The sequence below is a fragment of the Moschus berezovskii genome, chromosome 19 (assembly GCF_049115385.1).
Source record: "Moschus berezovskii isolate FMDL1 chromosome 19, NW_MosBer_1.0, whole genome shotgun sequence".
Classification (NCBI taxonomy): Eukaryota; Metazoa; Chordata; class Mammalia; order Artiodactyla; family Moschidae; genus Moschus; species Moschus berezovskii.
In genome coordinates, this window is record NC_142478.1 from 2,387,970 (window position 1) to 2,412,194 (window position 24,225).

Here is a 24,225-nt window from a genome sequence, read left to right on the forward strand (position 1 = left end):
ATTAATAAAAATTTGCTTTTTGGCAGTGCACTAACTAATGTTAACAGTGACTGAGTTATGAGCATCATGTAAGCATAATTCTCAGACATCTGGAAATCTTACATCTATAGAATAATCAGACCCTGTAGTAGTGTCTTCTAATAAACATCCCTTAAAGGCTCAGGATTTTAAAGATTTACTACATAAATCATTTCACTCTGTAGAGTAGGTGCCCAAGCTAAAAATAAACTGCATATCCTAGTAGCCAAATAGAAGGCGTGTACTTGTCTGAGCAAGACGTCTTACATGTAACTTGGCTTGTCAGATAATGTGCAGTAGGATGGAAGCGTCTTACTTTAAAATGTGCAGCTGGTGTGAGGTGTCGTATGGGTGCTTATTGTTTGGCTCAGGTGTGTTCCGTGTCTCATGTTCCACTTGCCCTCAGGAATCACTGGTAGCTTCCCCCTACTTCTTTGTTCATTACAGAAAACATCTCCACAGTATAAGAAGTCTAGGCTTTATGTGTCTCTATATGCTGGAAGTCAGCATATCTAGATGGAAAATTTTTTTCTGCTTAACAAAATGAATAACACATGAAGTTAGGTTTATTTAATCAGCTATTGTGTTCCTCTGAGCACTTAAAGAGATGCTATTCATATGAACAAGAAGAGGAACGTGTAGAACCCTTAAGGTTCTACAAAACACTAGCTTGAGAAAGACTAAAGGTCTTTCAACCTCATGATACTCAGAGGACAGGCCAAACTGTGGTAGTCTCTGGTGAGTGTGGCAGTCACTAAATAAACAGCTCCCCTTATCCTTGAGAGATTGGCTAGAATTCTAGAGATCCAGGAAGGCATTTCTTTCTTTGGCTGCATTGGGTCTTAGTTGTGGCAGGTAGGATCTTCGTTGCTGTGTACAGGATTCTCTAGTTGTGACACACAGGCATTTCTCTAGTTGTGACTCGCAGGCCCAGTTGTAGCTACATAGCATGTGGGACCTTAGTTCCCAGACCCAGGATTGAACCCATACCCTCTGCATTGGAAGGCGGATTCTTATCCACTGGACCACCAGGAAAGTTCCCAGAAAGGCATTTCTTTACTTGCTTCTCCCTGACTTTCATTAGAATGTGACTATTTAAATGGTACAGATTTATTATTAAAACTTTAGAAAATAGAAATCGAAAGAAGAAAGTAGAAAAGCCTCCATACTACTGTTAACCAGAGGTAATCCCAAATAACAATTGTGGACTATTCCTCTAGAACTGTCTTTGTGATCATGTATATGTGTGCTTACAAAAAGGGGACTGTTTAAAACTTAGATTTTTTTAAACTAAATATATTAGGAACAAATGTCCTAGTCATTAACTGTTTATCTCTTTTAATTAAATGGGCCCTCCATATCTTCAGGTTCCACATCTGCTGATTAAACCAACCACAGGTTAAAAATTTGAAAAAACAAAACCAATTTCAGGAAGTTCTAAGAAGCTTTCTGCTGGCAGCTATTCACATAGCATTTCAGTGAGATGTTGTTGCCTGTCAAGTGCCTGACGTGGTAATTACTCAGTAAATGGAAGCAACTGCAGGAATGCAATTGAAGCGATTGTCGTCTTTCTTATTGTTGTGGTTGTTTTGGTCTCTAAGTTGTGGCCTATACTTTTGCAGCCTATGGACTATAGCCTACCAGGCTCCCCTGTCCATGGGATTTCCCAGGCAAGAATAACAGAATATGTTGCCATTTCCTTCTCCAGGGGATTTTCTCAGTCCAGAAATTAAACCCATGTCCCCTGCATTGGCAGGCAGATTCTTTACCACTGAGCTACCAGGGAAGCCCATCTCTTTATTTTACCAAAAAGAGCAGTATTGCAGATTTAGAAATTAGACAAGCACGTCATACTTACGGATGAGTATGAAGGCAGTGAAAAGAACACTAGACCAAAGAGTTAGTGAATTTGAGTATATCACTTTTCCCAGATGGTGCAGAGGTGGAGACCCTGTCTGCCAATGCAGGAGATGCAAGTTCGATTCCTGGGTTGGGAAGATCCCCTGTAGGAGGAAATGGCAACTCACTCCAGTATTCTTGCCTGAAAAATCCCATTGACAAAGAAGACGGGCCAGCTACAGTCCATGGGATTACAAAGAGACATGACTTGGCAACTAAGCAGTTACAGCACGCACTAGCTGTCTTCTGACAGGCTGTGTAACTTGGTCAGATCTTTTGGCCTCTCTAAGATTAAGTTTCTTCATCAGACAAATTAGGAGATTTGATCTGACTTGATCCCAAAGCATCCAGTAGACTGCCAACTGTTTGATGCCCATTGTAGGTTATAGCATCTGTAAGTTAAGTGTGTTTTGTTTGGTTGGTTTTTTAGCTGGTCACAGAGTAATATGGACAGTTGGTGTAGCCTCAACTGCTTTCCTGTTTTCATCATAAGTGACTGATGGTCAGCAGGGATCATGTTAGTAAACCTGAGCCAACTGTTATTAATAATTGTTTTTGAAGCTGTATATGATTAGTTTAATAATTTTGACCTGTTGAAGTTTCAGTTGTCCAACTCTTTGTGACCCCATGGACTGCAGCACTTAAGGCCTCCCTGAACTCCCAGAGTCCACTCAAATTCATGTCCATTGAGTTGGTGATGCCATCCAACCATCTCATCCTCTGTCGTCCCCTTCTCCTCCCGCCTTCAGTCTTTCCCAGCATCAGGGTCTTTTCAAAAGAGTCAGCTCTTCGTGTCAGGTGCACAAAGTATTGGCATTTCAGGTTCACCATCAGTCCCTCCAATGAATATTCATGACTGATCTCCTTTAGGATGAACTGGATGGATCTCTTTGCTGTCCAAGGGATTCTCAAGAGTCTTCTCCAACAACATAGTTCAAAAGCATCAATTCTTCAGCACTCAGCTTTCTTTATAGTCCAACTCTCACATCCATACACGACTACTGGGAAAACCATAGCCTTGACTAGATGGACCTTTGCTGGCAAAGTAATGTTTCTGCTTTTTAATATGCTGTCTAGATTGGTCATAACTTGCCTTCCAAGGAGTAAGCGTCTTTTAATTTCATGGCTGAAGTCAGCATCTGCAGTGATTTTGGACCCCCCCCCCAAAATAAAGTCTGACACTGTTTCCACTGTTTCCCATCTATTTGCCATGAAGTGATGGGACCAGATGCCATGATCTTAGTTTTCTGAATGTTCAGCTTTAAGCCAACTTTTTCACTCTCTTTCACTTTCATCAAGAGGCTCTTTAGTTCTTCACTTTTTGCCATAAGGGTGGTGTCATCTGCATATCTGAGGTTATTGATGTTTCTCCCAGCAATCTTGATTCCAGCTTGTGCTTCTTCCAGCCCAGCGTTTCTCATGATGTACTCTGCGTGTAAGTTAAATAAGCAGGGTGACAATATAGAGCCTTGACGTACTCCTTTTCCTATTTGGAACAAGTCTGTTGTTCCATGTTCAGTTCTAACTGTTGCTTCCTGTCCTGCATACAGGTTTGTCAAGAGGCAGATCAGGTGGTCTGGTATTCCCAACTCTTTCCGAATTTTCCACAGTTTGTTGTGATCCACACGTCAAAGGCTTTGGCTTAGTCAGTAAAGCAGAAGTAAATATTTTTCTGGAGCTCTCTTGCTTTTTCAGTGATCCAGAGGATGTTGGCAATTTGACCTCTGGTTCCTGCCTTTTCTAAAACCTGCTTGAACATCTGGAAGTTCATGGTTCATGTACTGTTGAAGCCCTGGCTTGGAGAATTATGAGCATGACCTTACTAGCATGTGAGATGAGTGCAATTGTGCGGTAGTTTGAGCATTCTTTGGCATTGCCTTTCTTTGGAATTGGAATGAATACTGACCTTTTCCAGTCCCGTGGCCACTGCCGAGTTTTCCAAATTTGCTGGCATATTGAGTGCAGCACTTTCACAGCATCATCTTTCAGGATTTGAAATAGCTCAACTGGAATTCCATCACCTCCACTAGCTTTTTTCATAGTGATGCTTCCTAAGGCCCACTTGACTTCACATTCCAAGATGTCTGGCTCTAGGTGAGTGATCACACCAAGAAGTTTAGTCCTAGTAAAATGTAGCATAAAGCTGAGGCATTTTGAAGAATTTATTGATAAAAGGAAAATATAAATGAATTGATTTTTTACATTTTGCTAATATTTATGGTGTGTATTGCCACCATAATAACTACATGTGGATTTCTAGCCATGTGGGCAACAATTAAGATAACTTTTATATCCTTCGCCTACATAACTTGTTATATCCTTTCCAGATCTGGGATTCAACAGTTTTATGAGTTTCAGTCTCCTGTTGGATAGGTCTAGACTTGGTAGTGATGAAGTTGAAATTGGGGAAGCAAAATAAATTTTTAAAAGTCTACGTATCTGCTTTTTTTTTTAAAGATGTATGTATAAGTGTTAGTGGGTATGTATATGTTACCGTTTGTGTGTTAGTGTGTGTTTGTGTGTTCAGTTGCATCTGACTCTTTGCAATCCCATGGACTGTGGCCTGCCAGGCTCCTGTGACCATGGAATTTTCCCAACAAGAATACTGGAGTGGATTGCCATTTCCTCTTATAGGGGATCTTCCCAACCTCGGGATCCAACGTGCATCTCCTGCCTTGGCAGCTGGATTCTTTACCACTGAGCCACCTGGGAAACTTGTATGTTAGCATAGTATCAACCAATTGCTGATTTTTTTTCATTTAAATATATCTTAGAAATTGTCCTATTCATATAGTTTTCTCATTAATGTATACAGAATGTTCCTTCAAATGGATGAACACCAGTGTTTAACCAATCTCCTTATGGTGGGCATTTAGGCTTTTTTATAACTTCTGCTATTACCCATAATAATATTGTAATGAATGTTGTGTGTATGTGTGAGCTTTTGTGCATATGTTAGTGTATCTGTGCTTCCCTGGTGGCTCAGATGGTAAAGCGTCTGCCTGCAATGTGGGAGACCTGGGTTCGATCCCTGGGTCAGGAAGATCCCCTGGAGAAGGAAATGGCAACCCAATCCTGTACTCTTGCCTGGAAAATTCCATGGACAGAGGAGCCTGGTGGGCTATAGTCCATGGGGTCACAAAGAGTAGGACACGACTGAGCAACTTCACTTTCTTTATTTTTTTTATTTTTTATTTTTTAAATTTATTTATTTTAATTGAAGGCTAATTACTTTACATTACTGTATTGGTTTTGCCATACACTGACATAAATCTGCCCCGGGTGTGCATGTGTTCCCCATCTTGAACCCCCCTCCCTCCTTTCTTCAGTGTATCTGTAGGTTACATTGCTTTATTGGAGGATATGTGCATTTAATAATTTTGATTAAACAGACAAACTGCTTTTCATGGAGATTGAACCAGTGTACACACCCACCAATAATGTGTGGGTGAACTTGCTTCTGCTAGACTGCTTTCCCCCTCAAGGATTCCAGTCTTTCTGTATTACAAAGCAGTTTGCATTATACTATATTACACTATGTTATCTCTGGGAAAATGCTGATTAGATGGGTGATCATTACCATTTTTACAAATTTCACAGAGATTGAATTTTACACAGAAGACCACTTTCTTAACATATGTATTTGCTGAATTAAATGACTGCACAGTTAAGCATCATGAAATGTACTTTACATTGCTTCAGAGCATAATTATTCCAGTGTAGAAAAACTCCAGTTTGCAAATTGTCAGCCTTCCATCGAGATTCATTCCCATAACATAATGAAGGACACTATCCATATTATATAAAAGATTTGAGTATAAACAGAGTTATTTGCACTTTTATTTCTCCTATTCAGAAAGAAAAGGCATTATCACCAGATACTGTTTTCATAATTTTCAGAGAAAAGTTATTTAGTTGGTGGAGTTGAATTAAAAAACACAAAAAGTTGTCCTCTTCATCCTTGATTCATGATTATTTGACTGTATATGTGGACACACACACAGTTTTTAGCTTGGAGAGTTTAAAGCTGCTATGGTTTCCTTTAAGAAAATAAAACAGTCCGTATTACAGAAAGACAGGATTGCACTTTTTCTCTTCTACATTTAGGACTTACTGCATACATTTAAGACAATTTTGAAGGATGTTTAAAACTACTATCTCTTTTCTCATTTTCTCTTTTGGCCGCAGCTTGGAATATATGAAAATCAGTTCCTGAAGGAACTTAGAACTTACTTAATTTTTATGCTACTATTCCCAGGTTACCTTTTCTGAAATTAACTATTGTTCTAATAGTTCCCCCCACCTTTTTGGCTTTTATAGAAGGATTTGCCAGCTTCTTTTTTATAAAGTTTTCCAATTTGACTTTCCAATATGGTCCTTTACATAGCATTTACTAATTTAGATACAAGTAAAAATGTTTCCATTATTGGCCTATTTGAAAAGTAATTGTGTTGGATATCATGTTTATAGTGAAGATACTGGTTAAATCCCAAAGAATAACCTAATTAATACAGAGTCTCATGGAGTTATTGAAATAAAAATATAAATTAAAAAGTTATTATTAGATAATTACTCCTTTTGTTTTCTTTTTTAGCACATATATTTCAGAGAAGTTGCTTGCATTTAGACTGTTGAGTTTTAAATTGTTCTACCCTGCTAAGGAAAGTAGTTTGTGGTGTTACTTAGTGGAATAACAAAAAGATGAAGCTTTGGTGTGGGCTTTCCTTGTGGCTCAGACAGTAAAGCATCTGCCTGCAGTGTGGGAGGCCTGGGTTCAGTCCCTGGGTTAGGAAGACCCCCTGGAAGAGGACATGGCAGCCACTCTAGTATCATTACCCTGTGCTCACCCCTTCTTCACAAATCACTGAATCTCATGACTACTCTAAGGGAAGAAAATCATTTTCATGGAACCATAGCACCCCCTACCAGCCTAACAATTTATGTTTTTAAAATTCAAGGGAATATTTGTTTAGATCTATGAAAAGAATTGTTAATCTAACATAATCTGATGTTTCTTATATTCTTGTAACCAAGAAGAGACCTTTGAAAAATTTCATAGAAATTACGGGGATTGGAAGGAGGCATCATCCTTTTTGCAAATAATAGTTACATTACTTGTCTATGGGATGCTGGGGTCTGGGTGCAGATCTTGAGCTGTGGCTGAATCCCTGAGCCCTCTGTAGACACAGTGAAGAGTAAACTCCTAGCCAGTCGGCTAAGCACGCTCACTTGTTGTGTTACAGGTACTTCTCCCAGCAGCTGGTCTGTTACAGTTACAGGATGTGAAGAAGACTTGCTGTGAATTTTTGGAATCTCAACTTCACCCTGTCAACTGCTTAGGAATCCGGGCTTTCGCTGATATGCATGCGTGCACGGACCTCCTAAACAAGGCCAACACCTATGCAGGCAAGTGGAATAAATCTTGACTGAATTTGAGACAGGAAGAATCTGGAACTCTTGATTTCTAATATGATTCTATAGTGATTTCTGGAAATTTGTTTTATGTTTTTGGATCTGCACATTAAAAAAATACATTTAAAATCTTATACTGGTATTATAACACTGCATAACTGAGTTCTGAATTTTAAAGAAAAACATAAACTGTACATGATATTAGGCCTGAATGATAGAGTAGGTAATTTTATGCAAATATTGAATCTCTGTGTTTTTATTTCATACTGTCAAATTAATAGGGATATAAAAAAGTGTTTACATATGAAATTAAGTCATTTTATACCTGCTTTTTGCAACCTTTTCTTATATCCAAGAAAACAATTTGTGGCTTCAACATTTTCAAAGCAATGAAATCTAGTTGACTGTGAATAGAGGAGAAAAGTTGACTCCAACTAGAGGTGGCCCTCTGCTTAGATTAAACAGACGCTGGTTTTCAGGACTTCCTGGTGGCATCTCCCTATAGTGGGCAGAGGCCTGTGGCTGTCTAGTCACGGAGCAAATTATTGTCACAGCTTTGAGTGTAGCTAAAGTACACAGGAGTAACCTATAATTTATTTAGCTCTGAGTTTATAAACATTTAAAAAATTCATATTAAAAGTGATTATTAAGAAGTTTCTAATTGAAGAAAAAAAAAAACATTTTCTAGCTGATAAACCTGGTGAAAGATACAGTCCCACATCTCCACCCTGTGTCTGTGAGACCCAGTAGGAGCAAGTTACTAAAGAATCTTCCAAGACTGCTGCCCCTTAGTAAATTGTAGGGCCCCAACTTCCTGCACCCTTCAAATGCAAAAACCCCTCATCTAAACTCTACTCCACTCTGCCTGCTCTGATAACTAAGGAACATAGACACAGGCAAGGCACAGAGTATCTGACAGGAGCTTTATTCCTAGAATCCCTATTGCATTTATCAAAGAAATAGTAGTACAAAGTGGTTAGTTGGGGGAAAAAAAGTGCTACAGTAAACCATAATAGGTCCAGTAATTTTGAAATTTATAGATTTTTCTGGGGTGGCCTGATTGGCTTAACTACCCTTTGTAAAATTGTTTCAGTGGGAAAATGTGATCTGAGTCCCAGAATGCTTAATTTCAGATAAACTTTTAGAATACAATTTCTGTAAGTTGCAGAATACATATAACATGTAGCAATATTCATATAATCTTTTTGAGTGGGATGAGGTATTTTAAGAAAACCAAACAGAAATTTGTATTTATTGACGTGTTCTCCAGTGCAACTAATTCTGTTCTTCAGCTAAATAGAAATCCATTAGACCCGTTAATTGCTAGACATATTGAACCTGTTCTAAGTGAATTATATTACGAAAGCCAAGGAGGCTTTGTGCATTTTTTTTGGATAGTATTTTCTACATAAAGCAATCTCTAGTTAAAATCTTTCTTGGACTGCTAATTGTCCCTCGAACTTGATAAATGTTACTGAGTTTTAAGATGCTGTGGTAGAACTCTTAGTTTTACTCATATCAGAACCAACTCACTTACTGTGTTTTAGAAGACAATAATATTTTATTATTTCTTTCTCTTCTTTACAGTTTTAAATTTATTGGAGTTTATGACAGAATGTCACCAGTTTTCTACTAGAATTACAACACCTCTGCATCTTAGTGTACAGACTCTTTCTACATAATTATGCCAAGAATTTTTTATGTTGTACTTTTCAACAAAAGTACAAATAAAATTTGATTTATCGTATGTACACACTATAATTTTAATCAAAGTCTTATTTTAAAAGATATACTGCTTTTCATAACATGCATCTGAATCTTAAAATTGCTCAAGTTTCTAAGTAACATTTTACAGCATCTTTTATTATGAAAAGTTGCAGTCATGCAAAAATTGAATAGTACTCACTACCCAACACTGAGAGTTGTCAATTCATGGATAATTTTAACTACACCGTTCTTGACATCTCTCTCCTTTGTTATTATTTTTTATGTAAACTTATTAGATCAAACTAGTAAATATGTAGAGTATGCAAATTAGACATCTACAGCTTAATGAATTTTTGAATTCTTGTATTATTTTGGAGCAATTCAGTCATATTATTTCATCTACATATTTCTTATACTTTTAAAGAAGTAAAATTGCAGTGACCAATTTCATATAGTTAAGCTATTTCCATAACTTTGGTGTATTGATAACTGCTGCGAAGTCACTCCAGTCGTGTCCGACTCTGTGCAACCCCACAGACGGAAGCCCACCAGGCTCCCCCGTCCCTGGGATTCTCCAGGCAAGAACACTGGAGTGGGTTGCCATTTCCTTCTCCAATGCATGAAAGTGAAAAGTGAAAGTGAAGTTGTGTCCGACTCTCCGCGACCCCATGAATCACAGCACACCAGGCCTCCCTGTCCATCACCAACTCCCGGAGCTCACTCAAACTCATGTCCACAGAGTTGGTGATGCCATCCAGCCATCTCATTCTCTGTTGTCCCCTTCTCCTCCTGCCCCCAATTCTTTCCAGCATCAGAGTCTTTTCCAGTGAGTCAGCTCGTTGCATGAGGTGGCCAAAGCATTGGAGTTTCAGCTTTAGCATCAGTAGTCAGTCCTTTCAAAACTACCATCTGTGTGCCTGGTATTGCCTGAACTGCTGTGGATGATAACAGGTCCAGTATGATTTAACCCCAGATTCCAAGGAGTTTATTGGCCAGTAATAGTCAACTCACACCCAATTTTAGTATATCCAGATTATGCTCTATTCTCTGGAAGAGCTGATCCCATGACATTTTCTTCTGCTGTCAGTTTCCTTTAGTCATTTTTCCATTTATATAATTTAGGCTAGGAATCACTACTTGGGGTAAACATCTGTCAAAATAAACTCATGGTTTTGAAAACAGCCCTCTTGAAAGAAACTTGAGAGTGGTTCTAATAATGGTGTCACCAACCTTGACTTTGTGATATGCATAATAAAGAGTAGATGCTGATTATTGAGACTCTATTGCGATCTTAATGTACTACTAAAGAAAATTCTTCCTTTGGAAGATAATGAAAGCATTTGATGTGCACCACTGGTTGATTGTTTGCTGACTTAAATGACAACTCTTAAAAGAATTAATCATTTTTATATTCTTAAATTCATTATAGTCCTCATTTATGTCCTAGTTAACTACATGCAGTCTGTTTTGCTTTGTTGACAGTTTTTCTAGCTGAGATGAGTTAGCTGTTTTCAGGTTTCACCAAACTGTGTGTTAATGGGAACTGCTGGAGATACATATATGGATTTTTTTTTCCCCCTAGAAACTAATAGTATTCAGAATGAAAGACTCATGGAGTGCTAGCACTAGTTGGGAACTTAGCAATTATCTAGTCTAACACTTTAATTGTATTAATTAAGAAAATGAAGACTGTAGATATCTTTATTTTCCCCAGAACACTTTCTCAGAGGTAAGTTATTTGTGGACTTAAAATACTGTTGTTATCCAGGTACTTAACCTCACTTTTCAGATAGGATTCTGCCCTAGATGGAGTATAGAGGAATTATACGAACCCCTCATACCTTTTAATTTTGATCAAAAAGTTTCTTGTTCTGTAGAAATTAGATATGAAGACTACTTTGTTTGTTATCAGAGGGTGCAAAACAAAAAGAACTTTGGGCTTGTATTGTTCACTTCATCAGCTTAATTTGGGATGAGTGACTTGAGCCTTTCAGACCTGGTGTGATAAATCCTAGTGACTATCTCTCTTTTCTTGACAAACTTATTTTATTTGTAGGAGGGAATCAAATGGGAAAATACAGTTGCTCTACAGAGTGAAGAGATTTCTTATATATAAGGAAGAACGCTTGTGTACATTATATATGTATAATATATGTGTTTAATGCTAATTGCATGGCTATAGCATAGTTAACACTTCTGGGAATTATGCTTTTTTAGAGAAAAGGAACTGATCATCAAATGGCAGTGTGAATATGGTTGGCTTTACTCAGTGGCAGAGGAAACTAGTAGAGGCAAATCACTAATACCACAATAAAAGCTCTGTGCTATAAACAGAATAATCTGTTAACATGTGGGTGGGAGGACTGGAAAGAGTCAGTGACATTGGTAACAGAATTTGGGTAGTGAAGATAGAGAGAAGGTCATAGATCTTGGAACTGACCCTGGATATGAGTACAGGAAACAGACTAGACTCTAAAATGTTCTGCCCTTTAGCGTTACATTTTAGGTTAAGCTTTGTAGGTACATTTCAGTGTGTGCATATATATTGCCAATGTGCAGTAGCTGCTCAATTTTACTATAACTTACTGAGATACAGAAATCTAAATAACAAGTAAGTAAGGATGTGAAGTTGCTCATTGTGTCCAACTCTTTGCGACCCCATGGACTATAGTCAGCAAGGCTCCTCCGTCCATGGGATTCTCCAGGCAAGAATACTGGAATCAGTTGCCATTTCCTTCTCCAGGGGAACTTCCCGACCAGGGATCGAACCTGGGTCTCTAAGTTTGTAGATTTCATGGTAAAGAGTTTGTAGGCAGACTCTCTACAATCTGAGCCACCAGGGAAGCCCTTGTGACAAATATTAGGCTTGTATTGGCCAAACCAATCCAAAGATATTAGGGTTTTTGTTGATAGTGGATTCAATAGCAATCAGTAATATAATTGTATCTATAAAGATGTAAGGTGATTATCTCATTCTCTTCCACCCAGGTCAGATCATATCTATGAAATTGAGTTCATTTTCAGTTACATGTTTTAAGAGAGAGTGATGAACTGAAGCACTGAATTCAGAGCCAGGAAGACCTGAAACTGTTTTACAAGGAGTAGTCAAAAGAATTTGTAAAATTCTAGAGAATATAATATTCTCTGTAAAAGTTTGAGGGAATTTCATGAGAGAAAGAGCTTAACCTCGTTCTGTGGTGATTATCAGTAGAATCAGTGTTAAAAATTAAGGAAAGATTTTAGTACAGCATAAAGAACATGGAGAAGGAAACGGTAACCCACTCCAGTATTCTTGCCTGGAGAATCCCATGGACGGAGAAGCCTGGTAGGCTATAGTCCATGGGGTCACAAAGAGTCGGACACGACTGAGCGATCGAACGGAACGGAACGAATGGAAAGAACCTTGTAGTGAGTGCTCAAGGGTGACGTGGCTGCTTTGCTTTCTGCTGATGTCTGCAAACAATAGCCAGATACCCATTGAATGTGAACATTTTAGAGATTACTCTTTCATATGGAAGTTGTGGTCAGGTCCCTTGTATCACTAATCTTATGACTTTCCTGAGTCACTCTTGAAGATTCCCAGGATTTGAGAAGCAATTTATTTTAGAGATTATAGAGAGGAGGGGATACAGGAAGAGAGGAGTTGTTTACTCAGTATACAGTTTTAGATTTTACAGTGTGAGCATGCATAAGACTACTGAACTATATGCATACTTAAAAATGGTTAAGTATGACTATACAGTCAGCAAAAACAAAACCAGGGGCTGACTGTGGCTCAGATCATGAACTCCTTATTGCCAAATTCAGAATTAAACTGAAGAAAGTGGGAAAAACCACTAGACCATTCAGGTATGACCTAAATCAAATCCCTTATGATTATAAAATAGAAGTGAGAACTAGATTTAAGGGACTAGATCTGATAGAGTGCCTGATGAACTATGGACAGAGGTTCATGACATTGTACAGGAGACAGGGATCCCCAAGGAAAACAAATGCAAAAAAGCAAAATGACTGTCTGAGGAGACCTTGCAAATAGCTGTGAAAAGAAGAGAAGCAAAAAGCAAAGATATAGTCATTTGAATGCAGAGTTCCAAAGAATACCAAGGAGAGATAAGAAAGCCTTCCTCAGCAATCAATGCAAAGAAATAGAGGAAAATAATAGAATGGGAAATACCAAAGATCTCTTCGAGAAAATTAGAGATACCAAGGGAATATTTCATGCAAAGATGGGCTCAATAAAAGACAGAAATGGTATGGGCCTAACAGAATCAGAAGATATTAAAAAGAGGTGGCAAGAATACACAGAAGAACTATAGAAAAAAGATCTTCACGACCCAGATAATCACGATCGTGTGATCACTCACCTAGAGCCAGACATCCTGGAATATGAAGTCAAGTGGCCTTAGGAAGCATCACTATGAATAAAGCTAGTGGAGGTGATGAAATTCCAGTTGAGCTATTTCAGATCCTAAAAGATGATGCTGTGAAAGTGCTGCACTCAATATGCCAGCAAATTTGGAAAACTCAGCAGTGGTCACGGGACTGGAAAACACCCGTTTTCATTCCAATCCCAAAGAAAGGCAATGCCAAAGAATGCTCAAAGTACGACACAATTGCACTCATATTACATGCTAGGAAAGTAATGCTCAAAATTCTCCAAGCCAGGTTTCAACAGTACATGAACCATGAACTCTTCCAGATGTTCAAGCTGGTTTTAGAAAAGGCAGAGGAACCAGAGATGAAATTGCCAATGTTCGCTGGATCATTGAAAAAGCAAGAGAGTTCCAGGAAAACATCTATTTCTGCTTTATTGACTATGCCAAAGCCATTGACTGTGTGCATCACAACAAACTGGAAAATTCTTAAAGAGATGGGAATACCAGACCACCTGACCTGCCTCTTGAGAAACCTGTATGCAGGACAGAAAGCAACAGTTAGAACTGGACATGGAACAACAGACTGGTTCCAAATAGGAAAAGGAGTACGTCAAGGTTGTATATTGTCACCCTGCTTATTTAACTTCTATGCAGAGTACATCATGAGAAACACTGGACTGGTTGAAGCACAAGCTGGAATCAAGATTGCCGGGAGAAATATCAGTAACCTCAGATATGCAGATGACTCCACTCTTATGGCAGAAAGTGAAGAAGAACTAAAGAGCCTCTTGATGAAAGTAAAAGAGGAGAGTGAAAAAGTTGGCTTAAAACTCAACATTCCGAAAACAAAGATCATGGCGTCCGGTCCCATCACTTCATGGCAAATAGATGGGAAACAGTGGAAACAGTGGCAGACTTTATTTTGGGGGGGTCCAAAATCACTGCAGATGGCCGTGATATTAAAAAACGCTTACTCCTTGGAAGGAAAGTTATGACCAACCTAGACAGCATATTAAAAAGCAGAGACATTACTTTGTCAACAAAGGTCCGTCTGATCAAGGCTATGGTTTTTCCAGTGGTTATGTGTGGATATTAGAGTTGGACTATAAAGAGGGCTGAGTGCCGAAGAACTGATGCTTTTAAACTGTGGTGTTGGACAAGAGTCTTGCGAGTCCCTTGGACTGCAAGGAGATCCAACCAGTCCATCCTAAGGGAAATTGGTCCTGGGTGTTCATTGGAAGGACTGATGTTGAAGCTGAAATTCCAGTATTTTGGCCACCTGATGCGAAGAGCTGACTCATTTGAAAAGACCCTGATGTTGGGAAAGGTTGAAGGCAGGAGGAGAAGGGGATGACAGAGGATGAGATGGTTAGATGGCATCACCAACTGAATGAACATGAGTTGTGGTAAACTCTGGGAGTTGGTGATGAACAGAGAGGCCTGGTGTGCTGCGGTTGATAGGGTCGCAAAGAGTCAGACACGACTGACCAACTAAACTGAACTGAAAAATAGTAAAGGTGGTAAATTATCTTATATTTGTACCACAATAAAAAGAGGAGGGACTAGTGAGGAATCAACTGTGACTGAGACTCTTTAGCCTTGGAGTCAGTGTGGATAATAGAGCCGTTGATACCCAAAAGAAACATGAGAGGTCAGGCAGGTGTCGGGAGGAAGGTGTAGGTGGGTTTTATTCTCGATTGTTCAAGGGCCAATCAGCAGTAAAATGTGGTATCAGTTTAGAGCTTCTCACACATGGCAAGATTATTAACAGTAGCCAAAGACAACTTGGCCAGCAGAAGACCTTGATTTGTTTTGAGGGAGACAATCAGTAGACTCAGCCAGAGCATCTTTGTTGAGCTTCAAGCCAAGAAGTGAAGCAGTGCCATCAATGGAAAGATGCATAATGATTAAAAAAGACCACAGAACTCAAAACAGATGAAAATAAGTGATCTCTGGCAGTGAATCTTAGAGAACTGCTTGCATATGCTGCAGGTGCATGGTGTAGGGGTGGATCTATTTGTTTAAAAGAGCCATGACGGTTAGATCCTATAGAGACTAAAGATAGCTGGAAATTCATTTATTGGGGTTTGGGAGAGAGGTTGAGTCTGGGAACAACCATACTGGGGTGACAGTTAACAATAACTGGGACACACACACAAAAATGTGGATGAAATGATTAGAGGAGATTGAACAGAAAATGAAAAGGGACGTCAGCGCAGGCAGGACCACAGGTAACATCTAGTTTTAGGGAACTATTAGAGACAGACTGAGTAGTTAGATATGTAGAAAGAAGTGTTATAGAATCCAGGCTAGGAGAGAGAGTTCTTAGGGTGAAACACTGCACAGGCGTTGAGACAGATTATACTAATCTCAATAAAAGAACTTCCAAAGAACAATTGGATGGGAAAAGGGGGCCAGAGGCCGTGTTACCACAGATAAAGATGTGAGTGCATCAGTATGTAGATGCATCAGTATTAAGGTCTGCCATAAAGAATTTTGGTGTGAAGGCCAGCAAGATAGGGCAGTGGCCCAAGTAGGAGAGGATAGGAGATGTTTGTTTACTGAAGTGAACACAATAAAATTCATTAATTCTCTGTACCAACAGTTTTCTTTCTCACTGGTGACAGAAAGTAGTTAGGCTTAGTTTGGTGACTTTTTTTTCTTTTGTATTTAAAATTTCAATCAAAAATATTTTCACACGGTTAAAAACATTTTTTAGTCATGAGCATAATACATCCCCCATTCTTGTCTTCCCTCTCTATGCACCAAATATCCTGTATTCATCCACAAATGAAAGTGTCTTTGTGGCAGCTGTGGGATCCATCACCATACACTAAGGGACCAAGAAGGAGCCTTGCCCACTGTGCATTAGGCAGTAGGCAGGCAGGCCTTGGTCCTGGCTGTGGCTCTCAAGTGCTGTGTGAACCAGTTTTAGCCCCTCTTGACTTCAGTCTGGGAACACCCAGAGAACACTGACCCAGACTGTTCCCCACAGATGAGGGAGCTTCTGTGGAAGTCTAAGTTTCCATAGGAGACAGTTTAGCATTCCATTGGAGCAAAAACAATATCAGCACATGTCTGGACATACTGAAGAGGCAGAAAAAAGCAGTTTGACTTCACCTGTGTCCCCTCACTCATGTGGCAGTACAGCTTAGTGCCAGGAGAAACCTTCCTATTTAGTCCATGATTCACAATGAAGGAGAAAGATTTTCTCAGACACAAAGGCTGAGGGAGTTCATCACCACTAGTTCCGCCATAAAAGAACCGTTCAAGGGAGTTATTCAAGCTGAAATAAGAGGATGCTAATTAAAATATATGCTAATGAAAATATATGAAAACATACATACAACTAACATGATATGCATGTCAGGAAGCAAGTTAGAACTGGACATGGAGCAACAAACGGACTGGTTCCAAATAGGAAAAGGAGTACATCAAGGCTGTATATTGTCACCCTGCTTATTTAACTTATACGCAGAGTACATCATGAGGAACGCTGGACTGGAAGAAGCACAAGCTGGAATCAAGATTGCTGGGAAAAATATCAATAACCTCAGATATGCAGATGATACCACCCTTATGGCAGAAAGTGAAGAGGAACTAAAAAACCTCTTGATGAAAGTGAAAGAGGAGAGTGAAAAAGTTGGCTTAAGGCTCAACATTCAGAAAACTAAGATCATGGCATCTGTCCCATCACTTCATGGGAAATAGATGGGGAAACAGTGGCAGACTTTATTTTTTGTGGGCTCCAAAATCACTGCAGATGGTGATTGGAGCCATGAAATTCAGTTCAGTTCAGTACTCCTTGGAAGGAAACTTATGACCAACCTAGATAGCATATTAAAAAAGCAGAGACATTACTTTGCCAGCAGAGGTCCGTCTATTCAAGGCTATGGTTTTTCCAGTGGTCATGTATGGATGTGAGAGTTGGACTGTGAAGAAAGCTGTGCACCGAAGAATTGATGCTTTTGAACTGTGGTGTTGGAGAAGACTCTTGAGAGTCCCTTGGACTGCAAGGAGATACAACCAGTCCCTCCTAAAGGAGATCAGTCCTGGGTGTTCATTGAAAGGACTTATGCTAAAGCTGAAACTCCAATACTTTGGCCACCTCATGCGACGAGTTGACTCACTGGAAAAGACTGATGCTGGGAGGGATTGGGGGCAGGAGGAGAAGGGGACGACAGAGAATGCGATGGCTGGATGGCATCACCGACTCAATGGACATGAGATTGAGTGAACTCTGGGAGTTGGTGATGGACAGGGAGGCCTGGTGTGCTATGATTCATGGGGTCCCAAACAGTCAGACATGACTGAGCGATTGAACTGAACTAGGGTGATCATAACTTTCCTTCCAGGAAATAAGTGTCCTTTAATATCTTGGCTGCAATCACCATCTGCAGTGATTTTCGAGCCCCCCAAATTAAAGTCAGCCACTGTTTCCCCATCTATTTGACATGACGTGATGGGACCGGATGCCATGATCTTAGTTTTCTGAATGTTGAGCTTCAAGCCAACTTTTTCACTCTCCTCTTTCACTTTCATCGAGAGGCTCTTTAGTTCTTCACTTTTTGCCATTAAGGGTGGTGTCATCTGCATTTCTGCGGTTATTGATATTTCTCCCAGCAATCTTGATTCCAGCTTGTGCTTCTTCCAGCCCAGCGTTTCTCATGAGGTACTCTGCATATAAGTTAAATAAGCAGGGTGACAATATACAGCCTTGGTGTACTCCTTTCCCTATTTGGAACCAATCTGTTGTCATGTCCAGTTGTAACTGTTGCTTCCTGACCAATATACAGATTTCAAGAGGCAGGTCATATGGTCTGGTATTCCCATCTCTTTCAGAATTTTCCACAGTTTATTTTGATCCACACAGTCAAAGGCTTTGGCATAGTCAATAAAGCAGACATAGATGTTTTTCTGGAACTCTCTTGCTTTTTCCATGATCCAGTGGATATTGGCAATTTGATCTCTGGTTACTCTGCCTTTTCTAAAACCTGCTTGAACATCTGGTAGTTCACAGTTCATGTATCATTGAAGCCTGGCTTGGAGAATTTTGAGCATTACTTTCCTCACATGTGCTGCTGCTGCTAAGTCACATCAGTCGTGTCCAACTCTGTGTGACCCCACAGACGGAAGCCCACCAGGCTCCCCCGTCCCTGGGATTCTCCAGGCAAGAACACTGGAGTGGGTTGCCATTTCCTTCTCCAATGTGTGAAAGTGAAAAGTGAAAGTGAAGTCGCTCAGTTGTGTCCGACCCTTAGCGACCCCACAGACTGCAGCCTACGAGGCTCCTCCATCCATGGGATTTTCTAGGCAATAGTACTGGAGTGGCTTGCCATTGCCTTCTCCGCATGTGAGATGAGTGCAATTGTGTCATAGTTTGAGCATTCTTTGGCATTGCCTTTCTTTGGGATTGGAATGAAAACGGACCTTTTCCAGTCCTGTGGCCACTGCTGCGTTTTCCAAATTTGCTGGCATATTGAGTGTAGCACTTTCTCAGCATTATCTTTCAGGATTTGAAATAGCTCAACTGGAATGCCATCACTTCCACTAGCTTTGTTCGTAGTAATGCTTCCTAAGGCCCACTTGACTTCACATTCCAGGATATCTGGCTCTAGGTGAGTGATCACACCATCGTGATTATCTGGGTCGTGAGGATCTTTTTTGTATAGTTCTTCTGTGTATTCTTGCCACCTCTTCTTAATATCTTCTGCTTCTGTTAGGTCCATACCATTTCTGTCATTTTTGAGCCCATCTTTACACTAAATGTTCCCTTGGTATCTCTAATTTTCTTGAAGCAATCTCTAGTCTTTCCCATTATATTGTTTTCCTCTATTTCTTTGTATTTATTGCTGAGGAAGGCTTTCTTATCTCTCCTTGCTATTCTTTGGAACCCTGTGTTCAGATGGCTATATCTTTCCTTTTCTCCTTTGCGTTTCACTTCTCTTCTTTTGACAGATATTTGTATGGCCTCCTCAGACAGCCATTTTGCTTTTTTGCATTTCTTTTTCTTGAGGGCAGTCTTTATCTCCTGTACAATATCACAAACGTTCGTCCATAGTTTCAGGCACTCTGTCTATCAGATTAGTTCCTTAAATCCATTTCTCACTTCCACGTAAGGGATTTTCTTTATGTGATTTCTTATGTGGTTTTCCCTACTTTTTTCAAGTCCAAATTTGGAAATAAGCAGTTCATGGTTTGAGCCACAGTCAGCATCTGGTCTTGTTTTTGCTGACTGAATAGAGTCTCTCCATCTTTGGCTGCAAAAAATATAATCAGTCTGATTTTGGTATTGACCATCTGGTGATGTCCATGTGTAGAGTCTTCTCTTGTGTTATTGGAAATGGGTGTTTGCTATGACCAGTGTGTTCTCTTGACACAACTCTATGAGCCTTTGCCCTGCTTCATTCTGTGCTCCAAGGCCAAATTTACTGGTTACTCCAGGTGTTTCTTGACTTCCTACTTTTGTTTTCCAGTCCCCTATAATGAAAAGGACATCTTTGGGGTGTTAGTTCTAGAAGGTCTTGTAGGTCTTTATAGAGTCGTTCAACTTTAGCTTCTTCAGCGTTACTAGTCAGGGCATAGACTTGGATTACCATGATATTGAATGGTTTGGCTTGGAAATGAACAGAGATCATTCCATTGTTTTTGAGATTGCATCCAAGTACTGCATTTCGGATTCTTGTTGACTATAATGGCTACTTCATTTCTTCTAAGGGATTCCTGCCCACAGTAGTAGATATAATGGTCGTCTGAGTTAACGTCATCCATTCTAGTCCATTTTAGTTCACTGATTCCTAAAATGTCGACGTTCACTCTTGCCATCTCCTGTTTGACCCCTTCCAATTTGCCTTGATTCATGGACCTCGGATTCCAGGTTCCTGTGCAGTACTGCTGTTTACAGCATTGGATCTTGCTTCCATCACCAGTCACATCCACAGCTGGGTGTTGTTTTTGCTTTGGCTCCGTCTCTTCACTCTTTCTGGAGTTATTTCTCCACTGATATTGGGCACCTAACGACCTGGGGAGTTCATCTTTCAGCATCTTATCTTTTTGTCTTTTCATACTGTTCATGGGGTTCTCAAGGCAAGAATACTGAAGTGGTTTGCCATTCCCTTCTCCAGGGGACCACATTTTGTTAGAACTCTCCACCATGACCCATCCATCTTGGGTGTCCCTACATGGCATGGCTCATAGTTTCATTGAGTTAGACAAGGCTGTGGACCATGTGATTAGATTGGTTAGTTTTGTGTGATTGTGGTTTTCAGTCTGACTGATGGAGACGGATAAGAGGCTTATGGAAGCTTCCTGGTGGGAGTGACTGAAGGGGAAACTGTTCTGATGGGCGGGACCATGCTCAGTTCAGTTCAGTCGCTCAGTCGTGTCCGACTCTTTGCGACCCCATGAATCACAGCACGCCAGGCCTCCCTGTCCAACACCAACTCCCAGAGTTCACTCAAACTCATGTCCATCGAGTCGGTGATGCCATCCAGCCATATCATTCTGTCATCCCGTTCTCCTCCCACCCCCAATCCTTCCCAGCATCAGAGTCTTTTTCCAGTGAGACAACTCGTCACATGAGGTGGCTGAAATATTGGAGTTTCAGCTTCAGCATCAGTCCTTCCAATGAACACCCAGGACTGCTCTCCTCTAGAATGGACTGTTTGGATCTCCTTGCAGTCCAAGGGACTCTCAAGAGTCTTCTCCAACACCACAGTTCAAAAGCATCAATTCTTCGGCGATCAGCTTTCTTCACAGTCCAACTCTCACATCCATACATGACCACTGGAAAAACCATAGCCTTGACTAGACGGACCTTTGTTGGCAAAGTAATGTCTCTGCTTTTTAATATGCTATCTAGGTTGGTCATACCTTTCCTTCCAAGGAGTAAGCTTCTTTTAATTTCATGGCTGCAGTCAGCATCCGCAGTGATTTTGGAGCCCAAAAAAATAAAGTGACACTGTTTCCACATCTATTTCCCATGAAGTGATGGGACCAGATGCAATGATCTTTGTTTTCTGAATGTTGAGCTTCAAGCCAACTTTTTCACTCTCCTCTTTTACTTTCATCAAGAGGCTTTTGAGTTCCTCTTCACTTTCTGCCATAAGGGTGGTTTCATCTGCGTATCTGAGGTTGTTGATATTTCTCCCAGCCTTCTTGATTCCAGCTTGTGCTTCTTCCAGCCCAGCATTCCTCATGATGTACTCTGCATTGAAGTAAATAAGCAGGGTGACAATATACAACCTTGACATACTCCTTTTCCTATTTGGAACCAGTCTGTTGTTCCATGTCCAGTTCTGACTGTTGCTTCCTGACCTGCATACAGGTTTCTCAAGAGGCAGGTCAGGTGGTCTGGTATTCCCATCTCTTTCATAATTTTCCACAATTTCTTGTGATCCACACAGACAAAGGCTTTGGCATAGTCAATGAAGCAGAAATAGATGTTTTTCTGGAACTCTCTTGCTTTCTCCATGATCCATCGGATGTTGGCAATTTGAACTCTGGTTTTTCTGCCTTTTCTAGAACCTGCTTGAACATCTGGAAGTTCACAGTTCACATATTGCTGAAGCCTGGCTTGGAGAGTTTTGAGCATGACTTTACTAGTGTGTGAGATGAGTGCTCAGTAAATCTTTAATCCAATTTTCTGTTACATAGTTTATGATGAGTTGTTGTTGTGTAATTGTCAACTCCAGTCTTAAAGTGAAGTGAAGAAGTGAAGTCACTCAGTCGTGTCCGACTCTTTGCGACCCTGTGGACTGTAACCTACCAGGCTTCTCCGTCCATGGGATTCTCCAGGCAAGAATACTGGAGTGGGTTACCATTTCCTTCTCCAGGGGATCTTCCCCACCCAGGGATCGAACCCAGGTCTCCTACATTGGAGGCAGACCCTTTAACCTCTGAGCTACCAGGGGAGCCCAAAGTTAGTCTCAAATATTTTTGACACTACAACTTAGAGTTTAAGGAAAGCACATCTTATGTGATTAAGGGAAAGCAATGTAGGAAAAAATAAACTATCTTGAGACCCCTGTACCCCTTCCTCCTTGAGGGCCCCAGACTCTATCAGCCTACCTAACAATTAGCTCTCAGCATTAGCTGACTAACATTTGCGATCTCGTCTTCCCCAAAGCTCTTCCTTTTGAGAGGGCCAGGAGACTCCCTTTATAAATGTGGTTTGGATTTTATATGTTCTTGTAACAACTTTGTAAAGTTGCTTTTGCCCTTTCAACTTTGACAACAGGGGTTTTTGTTTTTGTTTTTTTCTTCAGCAGATACAGAATTAAACTTTTCTGTTCAAATGACAAGGCTTGCTTTACTTTAGTTCGAGATCATTGGTTATAGGTACTTTAAAACAAACTACTCTCAATTATTCTTACTCTAAAGCATTTTGAGGCATAAAACTGAATTGCAGTGAAGTGTGGCTGGCTTACAGGGCTCAGATGGTTAAGCATCTGCCTGCAATGCCGGAGACTCAGGTTCAATTCCTCGGTTAGGAATATTCCGTGGAAAGAGCTAATGGACCCATTGTGGTATGCATATGTCTGTGCACATGCACAGATGTGCCGTTTTTCTGCAGATCGTTTGCATGTGATAATACTACTCTATATATAGTTGTCCTAACCCACAGTCAAAAAGAAGGATGGTTTCCTGGCAACAGTGGAACTGTCATCTTCAGCATAAGGTTTGAGAATGAAGGTGGAGATAGTGGTAAAGAACCTGCTTGCCAATGCAGGAGATGTAAGAGACTCAGCTTCAATCCCTGGGTCTTGAAAATCCCCTGGAGGAGGGCATGGCAATCCACTCCAGTATTCTTGCCTGAAGAATCCCATGGACAGAGGAGCCTGGCAGGCTACAGCCCACAGGGTCGCAAAGAGTTGGACACGACTGAAGCCACTTTATACACAAACGCACACACTTTTACACACACACATAGTAAAGGTAGTAGATTAAAGCACCCTCTAATGTAGTTTAGAGAAGAGTTTCAGTTCAGTTCAGTTCAGTTCAGTCGCTCAGTCGTGTCCGACTCTCCGCGACCCCATGAATCACAGCACGCCAGGCCTCCCTGTCCATCACCAACTCCCGGAGTACACTCAAACTCATGTCCACAGAGTCGGTGATGCCATCCAGCCATCTCATTCTCCGTCGTCCCCTTCTCCTCCCGCCCCCAACCTTTCCCAGCATCAGAGTCTTTTCCAGTGAGTCAACTCGTCGCATGAGGTGGCCAAAGTATTGCAGTTTCAGCTTTAGCATCAGTCCCTCCAATGAACATCCAGGATTGATCTCCTTTAGAATGGACTGGTTGGATCTCCTTGCAGTATAAGGGACTCTCAAGAGTCTTCTCCAACACCACAGTTCAAAAGCATCGATTCTACGGCGATCAGCTTTCTTCACAGTCCAACTCTCACATCCATACATGACCACGGGAAAAACCATTGCCTTGACTAGACGGACCTTGGTTGGCAAAGTAATGTCTCTGCTTTTTAATATACTATCAAGGTTGGTCATAACTTTCCTTCCAAGGAGCAAGCGTCTTTTAATTTCATGGCTGCAATCAGCATCTGCAGTGATTTTGGAGCCGAAAAAAACAAAGTCTGACACTGTTTCCACTGTTTTTCCATCTATTTCCCATGAAGTGATGGGACTAGATGCCATGATCTTTGTTTTCTGAATGTTGAGCTTCAAGCCAACCTTTTCACTCTCCTCTTTCACTTTCATCAAGAGGCCTTTGAGTTCCTCTTCACTTTCTGCCATAAGGGTGGTGTCATCTGCATATCTGAGGTTATTGATATTTCTCCCTGCAATCTTGATTCCAGCT

At 40.5% G+C, this 24,225-nt stretch overlaps 1 protein-coding gene across 5 annotated transcripts in view; it reads left to right on the forward strand.

Annotated features, from left to right (window-relative positions):
* Window positions 1–24,225, forward strand: part of KLHL2 (kelch like family member 2) — a 167,614-nt gene that overhangs the window by 90,768 nt on the left and 52,621 nt on the right. For all 5 annotated transcript variants that reach the window (XM_088827900.1, XM_055405729.2, XM_055405730.2 and 2 more), the window contains one exon: window positions 7,161–7,323. In XM_088827900.1, the coding sequence (XP_088684026.1) occupies window positions 7,161–7,323 (163 nt within the window). The remainder of the gene's footprint in view (window positions 1–7,160; window positions 7,324–24,225) is intronic.